A 13,897-nucleotide genomic window follows, 5' to 3' on the forward strand; every position below is an offset into this window, starting at 1 on the left:
AAAATACAACTCCCTCTTCAGCTCTCTTCTTGCTAGAGCTCTCCCCATCCTCCCAATTTTCTGAGGACCCCCAACCTTAGCTGCATGATCCAAGACCGTTGCTCTAACTGACTATGGTGCAGTTTCTCCCATTTTTGGAGAGAAACTGTGCCCATTTTTGTTTGTTTGTTTTCTGAGTGAAGCCCTATGTGTTACTCAGGATTTAGCCCAGACTCCACCACTCAAGGACTGGCTTCCCCTGAGACCTGTACCACAGAATGATCATGTGTTAGAATTAACTGTCTCTTGTTTGCTTTCTCAATGAAATCTTGAAGCAGAAATACTCTATTTCTAATCCCAGCATCTATTCCTGAGGCGTCTGATAATCAATAAGTATGCTTTGGAGGAATCAGTGAAGCCAAGTGGCTCCACTCTTAACTGGGAGGTTTCAAGAGCACACGGCTTTCTGGTCACTCTTGGACTGACCAGCCTCCCAAGTTAATACAACTTGTCTGGCTTCCTCGTCAACACAGTCTCCCTCTGGCTGCCTCCTCCCTCTGATCTGCTGTGAATTTTAGGTTTCAGTGATTCTGCTAGTTTCTACTAGTCTTTGGCTGCCACCACTGGGGCAACACATGCTATTCCTGTTCCATCAGGAAATGCCTCCTAGCCTAGCATCCATAGATGAAAGTCTTCCCCAAACACAATAAGTCACCATTTCCTCCATCGAGTCTCTGCTTCAACCATTTCCTAAGGGTACAAGATAGTATTTATTGTTCAGATGCTACAGTCAGCATGGTATGGCCACTATGCCAAGAGATAAGACTCTTCTTGGCAATTATTTTTTCATAAATCTCCTCCCCACAACTAACATTTGTTGCTAACTCCTTTTGATAATCGCTAGTCAGCTCTACTGCTGTATTCCAGAGAATCTTGCTAGAAATGAGCACCAAACCCTCTGTCCTCTACTTTTTCTAGAATTTGCTTAAGCCATTTAAAAAAATCCATTTGTGATTTGCTCACCTCAAGTATCTGGCCACATCTTCCATTTTCTACAATTTCTCAAGGATACCATCTGCACTTCTAGGGGCACTCTTTTCCGTTGTTTCAAAATCCTGGATGTAATTTGTGAGCACCAGCGACCGGAGTGCCTTTTAAGCATCCTGGATTGTGTATTTTTCTCTCCCCTCCCACCATCCTTTCCTGCCTTTCTTCTGCCTACTTTTGGTGATATCACTGGAGTCACTTAGTATCTCTCCACATCTTCCCTCATCTGCAAAGATGGAAGGGTGGGACTAAGTGATCTCAGCCTTTCTTCCTGGCTCCAAAATTATATGGTTCTGTGATTCTTTAATGGAAGCAAAATAGAAGTTCAGGTTGCTCTGCCTTTCCTCTGGTGCTGTTATCATGTCAAAGCATTTCCTCCCAGAAGTGACCTATCCTTTCTTATTCCTCTTCAAAGTAGCTTTAACAATTAAATAAAAAAGAAATCTTTCCTATCATTATCATTTGTTTCCTCAGGCCCCTTTGCTGCCTTTGAGTTTCATTTTGCTGCCTCATACCTCTTTGCTACCTTCTCTGTTAAACAGTGTTCATGGGTCCACCCTCAAAACTCTTTCTGCTTACCCTTGCAGTGGTACTCTCCCATAACCCCAGATTTTAGGAATTAGAACATTACTCTGAATCTCCCTAAACTTCATATTGGAAATCTCTCTTGTCTGTCATTCAGGTGGTTTTGTCCTTAAATAATGAGAACTTGAGTTATGAGATTTGTCAAAAAAAGAAAAAAAATTTTTGGCAATAGAATTATATCTACATACATACATATATCAGGCTTCCCCAATGGCTCAGTGGTAAAAAATCTGCCTGCAGTGCCCGAGACACGGGTTCGCTCCCTGGGTCAGGAAGATCCCATGGAGGAGGAAATGGCAACCCACTCCAGTATCTTGCCTGGAGAATCCCATGGACTGAAGAGCCTGGTGGGCTACAGTTCATAGGGTCTCAAAGAGTCAGATACAACTGAAGCAACTGAGCTTACACTCACATACATATATACATACATTCATGCTTTAGCTGTGATTTTTTCCTTTGCTCCAATTTAATATCAAAATTTGCAATTAGGCTATTATAAATTTTATTGCTGTGTAGAAATGTTCCTTAAAAAAAGATTAAAAAGAATCTCTCTTATTCAGAATAGTACCAAAACTTTTAAAGGCAGGGCAAGGACTATAGAAGAAAGGAATACAGGTAAGTCACTATTAGTATTTCAGGATAATCTCCCTTCCCACTTAGATCCTTTGTCCCAGAATCTACTGAAGACCTACCTATGAATCTAATAAAATTTAATACAGATGTGAGTCATCCAAGGCTAGGAGTTAAAGAGATAATTTGTGAAACAAAGCCAAGAAAGTAATGTTTGGATGTATGTTAAACAGTGTGGGATAATTGTATGGAATTTACTCTAGAATCATGGGACTCTCCAAGAGTGCTCTTGCCTATGATAGATGGATGAGCATGAAAGTATTCTTTAAAACAAAGTCTGTTGTGATTTTTCAAGCCCAAGAATGATGTGTATCAGACATAGAAGGAAGGATTGATCCTTTTAGTCTGACATTTGATGAATTGCAAGTTTTGTCCTGGCTCATGCCCTTTGATTCAGAGACTAAAAGTATGTTGTTCACAGTTTTGTCTTTGTAGGTGGATCTATATTGATGTTTGTTGTTAAGGTGGGTTCCAAATATCAGGAGTAAACTAAAAACTCTTATGGTAAAATTGCCCAGATACATCCATGGATTCATATATGGAAGCATTCAGTTTATATAACTAGAGCTAGGTTTTCAAATTAATATATCCACATATCTTTTTCTACATATTTTCCTTCAATTACAGGTATTGGATTATTTTTTAAAAAATCATTATCAATGAAAACCTACTTTTATAAGTTTAAAAGTCATAACCTATGAGAAACTCATTAGAAAATACTTTAACCATTAACTGAACAAAATGATAACATCCAAGATAATCTATTGTATTGTCCATTTGCCTTCTAAGTGAAATGAAACTCTCTTTTGATCGGGACTGTCACAGATAATTTCTGCACACAAAATACATCTAGGGACGGCTTTCAAATGAAGTTGTCACTTTTTGTTTAGCAGGCAGGAGACTCTCCATTGTTGTCAAACCTGCTTTATAGAAGCGTCACTAGCCCAGGGATACACACGGTCATAGAGAAGAGGGAATCGTCACTCAACCTACTTGGAACAGAAAAGAGCGAGGTTGGGTGCTGTCAGCACTCAGGGTGTCTGAGGGCTCTTTTGTTTAGCTGGGCTTTCCTCTAGCCAGCAATGCTTTTATAGTCTTGGAATTAGATTGCTTTCTCCTGTGCTGGCTTTTGAGAGGTGTGAATAGATGAATATTGTTATTCTCTGAAGGTAACACAGGATATGTAAACTGTATAATTTGAGTTTTCTGCTCAATTCATGAGGTCATGGAAAGTTAAGAAGAAAAGCTAAGCCTGTAGATTTACACACAGACACATACTTTCTCTTTAGTGTCTTTCAAAGTCGTCCTGGTTTTCTTAAGATTAGAGCCAAGTGGTTCACTTTTTCAACAATTAATCAAACAATGTAAGTTAAATTTTGTCTGTTATTATAACAGTGAAGTTTTATTTTTAGAGTGATAGGGACCATCACCTTGCATTTTATAATAATAAATATTTTGTATATCATGTAATATGTAATGATATATAATGCATGACATAGTAATTTATATCATAAAAGAGTAGGCTGAAGAATATTATACTGATTCTCATGTGTTTGTCTCTCTCAAGACTTTACCTGTTCCATTCCTAAGGATTAATAATTTTCTATTCTTAAAACTTACTTGGCACTTAAGTCCCAGAAGCAGCAGCCATGTAGGGCAAAAACAAGATGCTGAAAAGTGGTCCTCCCAGTTCTCGGGTTCTGCAGAATCCTTTGAAACCTTGCACAGTCATCAGCCTTGTGTATTTATAATCAGTCAAATAAATAGAAGGATGAGCTCTAGATGTCCTTTCTAATCCTAGGATTGTGTGGCTCTCAGAAGGGATAAGAGAAACAAATGAGAGTATAGGAAATTGACTACAGGAAGAAGAAAGAGAAATTAACAAGGAAATGGGCAGTCACTTGAATTAGATGGAAAAGCAACTGATGACCAAGAAAATTTAAAAAAAAAGAGAATTTCCAGAAATTGAAGTTGAAGTGGCTCACGAGAGCATCATTCCCAGGTGGTGCTAGTGGTAAAGAACCCACTTGCCAATGCAGGAGACATAAGAGACGCAGGTTCCATTGTGGGTGGGGAAGATCCCCGGGAGGAGGAGATAGCAATCCACTCCAGTATTCTTGCCTGGAGAATCCCATGGACAGAGGAGCCTGGGGGGCTACAGTTCCTGGGGTTGCCAAGAGTCAGACATGACTGAAGCAACTTAGCACACGTGAGCCAGAAGCTTGGTATTCTGCATTTGCCAGCAGCTCTTCCAAGAATCTCATGAAAGAGAGCTCTGGATGAGGAAGTTTCGATACCTTCCCTACTATATGGTCCCCAGATAGTCCCCCTCTATTACCATCTCCCATGATCACTTTCAACTTCCAGACCTCTCAAAACTCTCCTTTTCCCATTAATAAAAGGAGGATTGCTTTTATAAATTTAAGATATTACCCATTGCATATTAATCACAGGTTTAATTCTTCATGGATCAGTTATGAAAAATACAAGCAAACTTAAAATTCTATTTATGATTCGGACGACCAACACAGTAATGAGATTCTGTGTTGTGGGGACAGTCACATCTTGTGTCAGCCCTGTTGTATCTAAATGTTAGCTCTCTCATTAAGCTCCATTAGAGGGTTTTACAATTTCAAATTGTTTATACGCTACGGGTTTTCTGCTGCCTGACAGTGGGGCATGTTTCACTCATTAATGTTGGTGATACGTTACATTGTTAGTGAAAGCTGAAATACAATTCAGCAGGAAGGAGGCATGCGCCAACTGAAAGGCTTCTTTCCTATACGTTTCCCAATATAATATCCTGTGGATATATTTTTAAATTTGCAATTCAGCCTACCGTCTTCTGAGTAGGGAAATACCCTTTTCTTTGTTAAATTTAAATGACCCCTCCACTAACCAAATTATATTTTTGTAAACTTAATCTTCAACCTCTTATATCCCCTGTGAAATGCTTTCTTGCTCTTTTTCACCGTGTTCGATTTAAAGTAACTCATATTTGTAGCTTTCCTCTGGGTTACAAAGCACTTTCACACACACATTCCCGTTTTCATCTTCACTACAACCGTTCTTTCTAGTAAGGAAGAACAGGAAGCTAAAGCTGATAGAAGAGAAACTCTTCCCCGACTACCCAGTGAATAAATCCTCAATTTCTACTCCATTCTAGTTAGTTCTGACTCTACTACTATATGCCTTCTCTTTTATGTTTGTTATTTAAAGATAGAGTGTTACTTTCTAATTTTTCTATAATAAGTATTTTATATTAAACTTAGTTACCAGACTAGAAAATAAAAATCAAAACACCAGTTATCCTGCAATCCAGAGTTAACCGTCCTTCACATTTTAGTGTTTCTTACAGTGTTTTTTTCTGTGTATATCACTATATAAAATACATAATTTGTGTGTATGGTGCTCATACATTTATATACACATATAATATTTACATGAACATATAAATTTTGATATATGGCCTTCCTACCATTATATGGTGATCTCTTCCTGTGCCAATTAATCTTTTCAAAATTATTGCATTCCATGGTTACCATTATGTAACTGTACCTGAATTTATGTAACCTTTTTCTTAGTGCTAGACATTTAGGGTGTTTCAGAGTTTACAATGTTATAAATTACTACCAGATAAGCACCTGGGTATACACATCTTGCTACACAGCTTGGATTATTTCCTTAAGATTCCTAGAAGGAAAAAAGTTTGAAATACGTTGCCAACAATTATCTAGAAAAATTGAAGCAAATAATGCTCCCACTAAGCAATGTAGGAGAGAGTTCATTTCACTCCCACCTAACAACCCTGAATATTATCTCTTTTTCCCCCTAAATCTTTGCTAATTTGGTTGGTGAAAAATAGTACCTTATCATTTTACTTTGAACTTCATAGCTTCTTAGCAAAGTTAAGCATTTTTATGGAAGTTCATGCCTGTTCCAAATTACCATTAGAAGTTTTCATTCTCTCTCAGCTCTGTTCCATTACCAGGAGGAATAGTTATTGGAATCAACCTCTGCTTCCTCCCTTAGAAAATCTATTTGGATTTATCAAGACATATTTGGATGCAGGTTTTTATACCCCTCTTTACAAAAATGAATGATTACACACCTGGGTCTATTCACGGAACCAAGCCACATCTGTTTGGATCTTGTTTTGATCGACTCAGCCTTACCCCTAATAGAATAGCATCCCTTTGAATGGGCGATATTAGAAAAATAAGACCCTCCCAGTAGATAGTGAAAGAAATGTCACATCAGGGTCTGCTATGTCATATCAGGTTGCTATGACAACCCAGGCTCCATCTATCACCACTCCCATCAGCATGTGTTGCAAAGGAAACCCCTTTGCAATGTTTAATCTGAGAATTTTAATATTAAATATATATTTGACATTGAACGCTCACACCTTATTTGCTATTGTCAGGCTCACTTGATAGACAGCTAAGTTAGTCTCCTTTTATAATCCATTTCTGAGATGAACTATAAATTTTGAAGCTGGGCTTCATCATTGCAGAGAGAAAAGCTTTTCCAGCCTATTGTTGAAATATAACATTTTATACGATTTATGAGGTCCAGATTCAGGAAGACCATTTGCCAAGCACTTAAGGCTGGTTTTGCTGCCCTTTGCTTTTCTTCCCCCTCGCAAACATATATGGGGGAAATCCATTAGGAAAGAAAAATTATGAAGAACTTACTTGATTCAACACAAACTCCAGCCTAAGAAAGAAAAAGTCTTGAGCGTTTCCATGAGGAACCTTGACCACATGAAGCTGCTCCTTGGGCTTAGGTATCCTGTTTGCTTCAACAAATAAAGTGACATCATATTTGTCTTGATATTAAATGAATGCCTCTGACTCAGGGAAACACTTTGAATTTATACATTGCATAGTACAAATCCTCTCCAATACATTTCCCAGGTTCTTTTTGAAATTCCATATGATGAGTGCTGTGATTTGGTCATATTCCACTGAGCTTGTTTTATTGCTATTAATTTTACCCAGGAAAATAGATTCTCTGAAACTTGTGATCCCAGTAGCTGTCAAGTGGTAGAAAATGAAGAAAACCACCAGACAGTGTCAGATTTATTAAGCGCTCTAGAAGTACAAAATTAATGCAGTTCTTTGTCTTTGGAAGGTTCAGTGTCCGCAAGCTGGATTTATCCTAATGGACAAGCAATGGAAGGAACAATCGTCAATTAGCTATCTCTTTAGCCAGACTACACGTGGTTGGAACGCATGTAGGTCTGCACCTAGGCAGACCTCCAATTTGTTCATTTTGACTGCAAATGACTTAATTTAACATTTTTCTAACAAATGCATTAGGTAGAACGCTGAAGTTTCCTTTAAGCATTTTTTTTTTCTTAAAAAGAATCATCAGTGAAAAACCATGTTAAGTAGGCTTCTCACTGCATTTGTTTTCCATCATTATCCTTAACACATGAATTTCTGAGGAGCCTGTGACTCTTCCAAGCACTGAACTATATAACAGTGAATGTGGAATGGAAAGTTCTGATGCTCCATCTGTTGGACCTCCACTTGGTTTGAGAATGTTTTATACTCCTGTACTAGATCATCTGCCTGTAGTCCTTTTTTTTTTTAACAGCATGAGTGAATTTTGCATTATCCTCTTATTAGAGTTACAGTGTGCAAGACTTTGAAAGTAAAGTCTTGATTTGGGGGTCCCTCACGAGTCATTTGTGTCTCCCTATAAGACTTAGGAGTCATTTCTCAAACTTACTAGCTGAACAATTCGTCTCCTAATCATGCCATTTGTTTCATGTTATTTACAGCGTTAACATTTTTCCCCTCAAAAATATTAACCTTTTGCCTTGCGTATTCTGGTGGTGTAATGAAAACAGCTGTTACTTGTCTGTGGCACTGATGTCTTCACGTTTCTTTTTATTTGTGTGCAGATTCCAAGCCAGTTGTATGTGAAGATGAACTTCAAACAAAATTCAGTAACTGTGTGTCTGGCCTTTTGTTTGTCAAATTGTAGGCTTTCAAGCCTTAAATGTGAAGCTCTGATGTACAACTTAGTCCTGAACTGTGCAAACATTTGTCTTTACCCTTTTACTGCGTTTTCCCCTTTATGTACAAGCAATATGCTTCAGGTTATTATATAATTAGCTATCCAAAATATTTTATGAGCAGATAAGCACACCGACGCTCCGTCTGGCTTGTATAGTTTTATATCAACTCTGTGAATATTCTCTTTGGTACAGAGTAGAGGATGTGTATAGAAACATTACTCCTGAATTTTTTATAGGTTCGCTCTCTTTGCCATTCTATCTGCTGTCTCCCACAAAATTTGAGTCATACCTCAACTGTATGAATCCTCTTTTAATGCTCAGTTGCCCTGGAGTGTGCCATTGTGGAATATGTTTCAATGTCTCGAGTGAAGAAATTGGAGGCATTGGTTTTAACAAAAGCAATAAAATGGCAACAGCTGAAGAGATTTCTAGAGGTAAACAGACATCCTCCCTTGTTGTTGGGCTCCTGCTCAGCACACACATTTTTAAAAGCACATGATGTTAGCCTATCATTCTTGCTTTGGTGTCTAGGGAGGGCAGAAGGAAGGACTCCAATTTTTATGGTCCCTAAGATTTCAGAATAGAGCACTACAGTATGGGAAACAATATCCGTGTTATCACCCTAAATTATCATTGTTGAACTGTGAATGTGTTTGCAAGGGGGTGGGTGTTCATGAAACAGATGGAAAGGAAAATCATAAGCATGAGAAAGGCTTTTTGGTTTTTCTAAAATAAGTATCATAATTTTCTTCTTGAATCTTCTCACCGAAGCAGGCTGTGTGAAGTACTTTTTTTTTTTTTTTTTTTTTGGCCATCAATGACTGGTCTTCAGTACCACCATTAGTTCAGTGCACAGCTAGACGTGGAGAAGAATGTGGAGCATGGAGAGGTTTTAGATGGGGAAGCCCCACTTCAGCACAACCAACCCCTCCCCAAGTCTTCCAGGCCCTCAGGTTCACCAACTTTGCCTTCTGGTATCAAAGTCTTCCATCTAGTCAAAGCTATGGTTTTTCCAGTAGTCATATATGGATGTGAGAGTTGGACTATAAAGAAAGCTGAGCACCAAAGAATTGATGCTTTTGAACTGTGGTGTTGGAGAAGACTCTTGAGAGTCTCTTGGACTGCAAGGAGATCCAACCAGTCCATCCTAAAGGAGATCAGTCCTGAATATTCACTGGAAGAACTAATGCTGAAGCTGAAACTCCAATACTTTGGCCACCTAATGTGAAGAAAAGACTCATTTGAAAAGACCCTGATGCTGGGAAAGATTGAAGGCAGAAGAAGAAGGGGATGACAGAGGATGAGATGGTTGGATGGCATCACTGACTTGATGGACATGAGTTTGAGTAAACTCCAGGAGTTGGTGATGGACAGGGAGGCCTGGTGTGCTACAGTCCATGGGGTTGCAGAGAGTCAGACATGACTGTGCGACTGAACTGAACCAAAGCCTTCACTCATATACAGATGAATGGTGTCTTATAGAGACAGACATCCAGCACCATCTGTATTTTAATGGAGATCAAAGCCTTGGACTAAATTAAGATTGAATTTCTGTCATCAGCCTGCGGGCAATGAGTGGTGCTTAAGAGCTTCCCAATTACCCTGAAGTAGCTTACCTACTCGTCCCTCTACTCCAGTCATAAGCCCTAGTTTCTCCTGAAAATGTTAATTGCAAGCACTTTAAATTCTAAATTAATCTGGAGCATTAGCTTGAGTGGGTTTTCATGGTTTTCTAAGTCTTCTGCTGGACTGGCTTCATAAATAGTGACCATATCCCATTTCTAACATAGTCGGTTCTCTTTTACCCAGAGCTGTGCTTGACAATAAAAAGAATGATTGTACTGGACAGAGAATGTATCAATACTGTTTCCATTTGGCAGTTCTCCCTTTAGCCTTACTCAAGATTTCAGCTGCCTTGGCAGAGTACTAGAAAGTGATATGCTTATTAGAAAACTTTATTAATCCAAGTAGAGTGCTATTTGGCAGTTAGATTCTAATAAGGATGAGAAGCTAAATTTAATTCAAAGCTAAAACGTCAGCAAATTATACTGACCTACCTTCTCTAAAGTGTGCTAGCTTGGACATTCCTGATTTCCAGATAGTTTCACCTGGAAGCATGCATGCTATATTTAGCATGAAATAGCACGGAAAAGGTTTCCAATAACATCATTTCAGCACACATAAATTCCACTTGCAGTAGCAAGCCATGTGCATCACCATTTGGCTAGTGCATCACCATCACCCATTCCTTATGGGAATGGATGGCGCTGAGACATTATAGCAATACCTGGCTGCAAATAGGAGGCCATGAAAACATGATGCAGCGAAGAAAACTTCAAAACCTGTAGAAATTTCTTTAAACGGTGATCTTCCTGCGCCATACCTAGAAATGGTAAAAAAAAAAAAAAAAAAAAAAAGCTTGCACCAAACGACTGGGGATGTACTCACAGTATTTCACTTATGAGCCTGGGAAGGAAAAAGACAAAAAGGAAATCATTTTCAAGGCAGCAGTTAACGGGGTCACTGAGTCGTTGTGACCCTGCCTCCTCCTCCATACACCCTGACCCCCAGGAACAGACCCTTACTCACCCTTATATAGCACCAATGTTTCCTCCCTTTTTTCTTCCCACTTGTCATTGTACATTTTCTTAAATGACTTTCTTGTTTTCAATTCCCGTAAAAATGTTTTTTAACATATCGTAGATGAGGACAATGTAACAGGTTCTGCAGAATACCTAGAATGATTAAACTCCACACATTGCTTAGCTGCTCGTGGTTGGGGATTAAATAAAGATTTAAGCTCTATAAAACATGAATAATCATAATGCCCCAAAGACTTCCACCTTTCCTTACTTGGACTTCTGCAACAATCTCTATTCTGTCCTCTACCAAAAGCTGGAATTGTCTTCTAAATATTTAAATTAGATCATGTTTCTTCCTGCTTTAACATCTTCTAACATGGTCTCAGGGTAAAATCCATTTCACTCACGGTAAAATCCAAAGATCTTAACAGTCCCTGCAAAGCATCTGTGGTCTGCCTTGCCTGCCTATATGACCTTATTACTCACCTCTATTGCTTGGACATTAAGCTCAAACCACACTTTCTTTAGCTCATCACTTTAACTTCCTTTAAATCATCACATTCATTCCCTCCTTTGAGCTGGTTTCTCTTTCTAGAATGTTCTTCATAGAGCTGCTTCTGGATAGTTCCTTCTTATAATGCAGACTTTAGCTTAAAAGACAAAGGTCTTTCTTGACTACTCTGTCTTAGGTAGCCACCCAGTCATTCTCTTATCACCACACTGTATTTTAGGGGTCTGAGTGGCACTTAGCATTGCTTGATATCCTTTTCCACTGATTTGTGTATTGTCTCACCCACCTACTAGAACATAAGGTCACACAATCGTGTGTCTTGTACTCCCCCCTATATTCCCAAGGCCTAGAATCATTGCAGTGAATAGTAGGTGTTTAGTAAGTATCTGCTGACTAAATATAAGAACCTTAAAGAATTTCACAAGTGGAGAATCATTCCTTTAGCTAGAGTCCCAGGCTGGAAAGACAGCTGCAGACAGGACATGGAAGGTCCCTGCTCTCACACATCCGGTATTCTTGTAGGGGTCAGCAGAAGAGAAAAGTGAATAAGTACATAGTGAAGATGTGTTCACAGAATGATCAACGCACAGAGGAAACAAGCAGGCAGACTGGAAGGGAGGGACTGGAAGGGTCTAAAGATGAGGTGGCAAGAGAAGGCCCCCTGAGAAGGGAGAACATGCCTGGAAACACTCGAGGCAGACAGTTTCAGGCAGGAAGAACAGCAGGTACAGATTCCCGGGGCTGTGACAAGCTTAGGCTGTGCGAGGAACAGGGGAGAGTAAGAAAGAAGCTTCCAGGCACAGTAGAGAATGATCAGGAAGAGGTGCAGAGGGAAACGGGGCCAATTGAGGGAATTGAGACCCCATGAGAATTAGTCTGCCCATAATTACAAGGCAATGGGTATTTTAAAAGTAAAGATGGATATCATCTTAATTATATTGTTTAGATATAAGGGGAAAGAATTACAGGTAAAGAGGTGGTGTGGACAAAGGCATGGAGGAGGGGTGTGGGTGAGAACTGAGGATAGGCTTAGGGAACAGTTAAAGTTTCACAGGAGACTAGACTGCAGGTGAGGCTGGAGACAGAAGCGTAGCAAAGGGAAGAGAGCCAGAAGCTTTTAGAGCAGGAGAGTTTCGTGAGCCAAGCCGTACTTTAGGAAGGCCCATCTGGCAGCACGTTAAAATGGGGTTAGGGTGGAGAGACAAGTCACCAAGCTGCTATCATGGTCCGAGCAGTGGGTGTGTGAACTAGGCTTGTGAAAGAAAAAATGTATGAAGGAATAGTGCTAGAGGCAATTGGTTAGGACTCAATAGATGTAGAATATGTGGGAGAAAAGATATCAACAATAATATAAAATATGATTGACAACAGCAGTAGCAGCTTTTTAAATTGAATTCTTATTATGTGCCAGGCACTATTCTAACTGCTTTAATGTGGGGTTTTTTTTTTTTTTTCCTTTCCTTTTTGGCCACACTGCATGGCATGTGGGATCTTAGTTCCATGACCAGGGGTGGAACTCACATCACCTGCCTTGGAAGTATAGAGTCTTAACCACTGGACTGCCAGGGGAGTCCCTATTCTAACTGCTTTAAATACAGTAGCTCATTTAATCCTCAAAGCAATCCTCTGAAGTCTAATTATCATCATCCCTATTTCACGGATAGGTACTTCCCCCAAGTAGGGAGGAGGGCAGTGGCAGAACCAGGGTCTGAACCCAAGCAGTCTGGCTCCAGAGCCTATACTCTGAATGCTGGTCATTGTGTTAAGTCTTGATGAACATGGAAAAGCAGTGAAAAAGCCAGGAAGATAGGAGAGAAAGTAGATTTCAGGAAAGAGATGAGGAAATTGTTTCTGAACAAGTGGAGTAATAAGGTGTTGGTACATTTTAGGTGCAGATGAAGAGCAAGGGATGAGCATGGTCCTTGGAGCTCTTGTGAGCTCTCCCAGGCAGAGATGGGTGTCTTCATGGGTGTCGAAGACTTGCCCCATCTGCTCACTCCGGTACTTTTTGAATGGATGGATGAATAAATGGATGACCACGAAAAGGAATGTGTTAGAGTCCTGGGAGTGAACAGTATCCCCAGGAGTGAAAAGTATGGACAAGAAACAGAGACCCTTAAAGGAAGCTCATGTTTAGAGAACAAGGGGAGGGGCAGTAAAGGAAACCAACTGTGAGACTGAGGAAGTAGGAAGAAGCAAGGAGGAGAGATTCACAAGGAAATTGCTGCCCAGTGTCTAACCCTGTAGAGGCCAGGGTTTGCTGAGCCTCCAGAGCACAGTTTGAAGAGCAATGAGGGTGCAAGCCAGATTGTCATCTGGCCAAAAGAGAGGACAGCAGATGAAGAAACGGGACAACAGGTGATTCCTTTTTAGAGTTTTATGAAAGGGGGGCAAGAGAGTCAGGAGGCAACAGCTTGAGGGCAGAGGAAGGGCCCCTGGATGGTAATGATTCACAAAGGTCCTAAAATTGCTCCCAAGAGAAGAGAATGAGGAGCAGGGTCTCCTGGGCCTCGGCAAGGGTGTGTATGTCTA

The 13,897-nt window shown here is 39.9% G+C and overlaps 1 protein-coding gene across 14 annotated transcripts in view; it reads left to right on the plus strand.

The window, feature by feature from the left end:
• PARD3B (par-3 family cell polarity regulator beta) overlaps window positions 1-13,897 on the plus strand; it is a 1,164,360-nt gene that overhangs the window by 1,000,964 nt on the left and 149,499 nt on the right. The window contains exon 22 of one of the 14 annotated variants that reach the window (XM_055573212.1): window positions 8,156-8,305. The exons of the other annotated variants lie outside the window; for them this stretch is intronic. Coding sequence (XP_055429187.1) covers window positions 8,156-8,177 — 22 coding nt within the window. The 3' untranslated portion in view covers window positions 8,178-8,305. Of the gene's footprint in view, window positions 1-8,155; window positions 8,306-13,897 lie in introns of those variants that run through there. 14 annotated transcript variants of the gene reach the window in all.

This window comes from Bubalus kerabau, chromosome 3, assembly GCF_029407905.1.
Source record: "Bubalus kerabau isolate K-KA32 ecotype Philippines breed swamp buffalo chromosome 3, PCC_UOA_SB_1v2, whole genome shotgun sequence".
In the NCBI taxonomy this organism is placed as follows: Eukaryota; Metazoa; Chordata; class Mammalia; order Artiodactyla; family Bovidae; genus Bubalus; species Bubalus kerabau.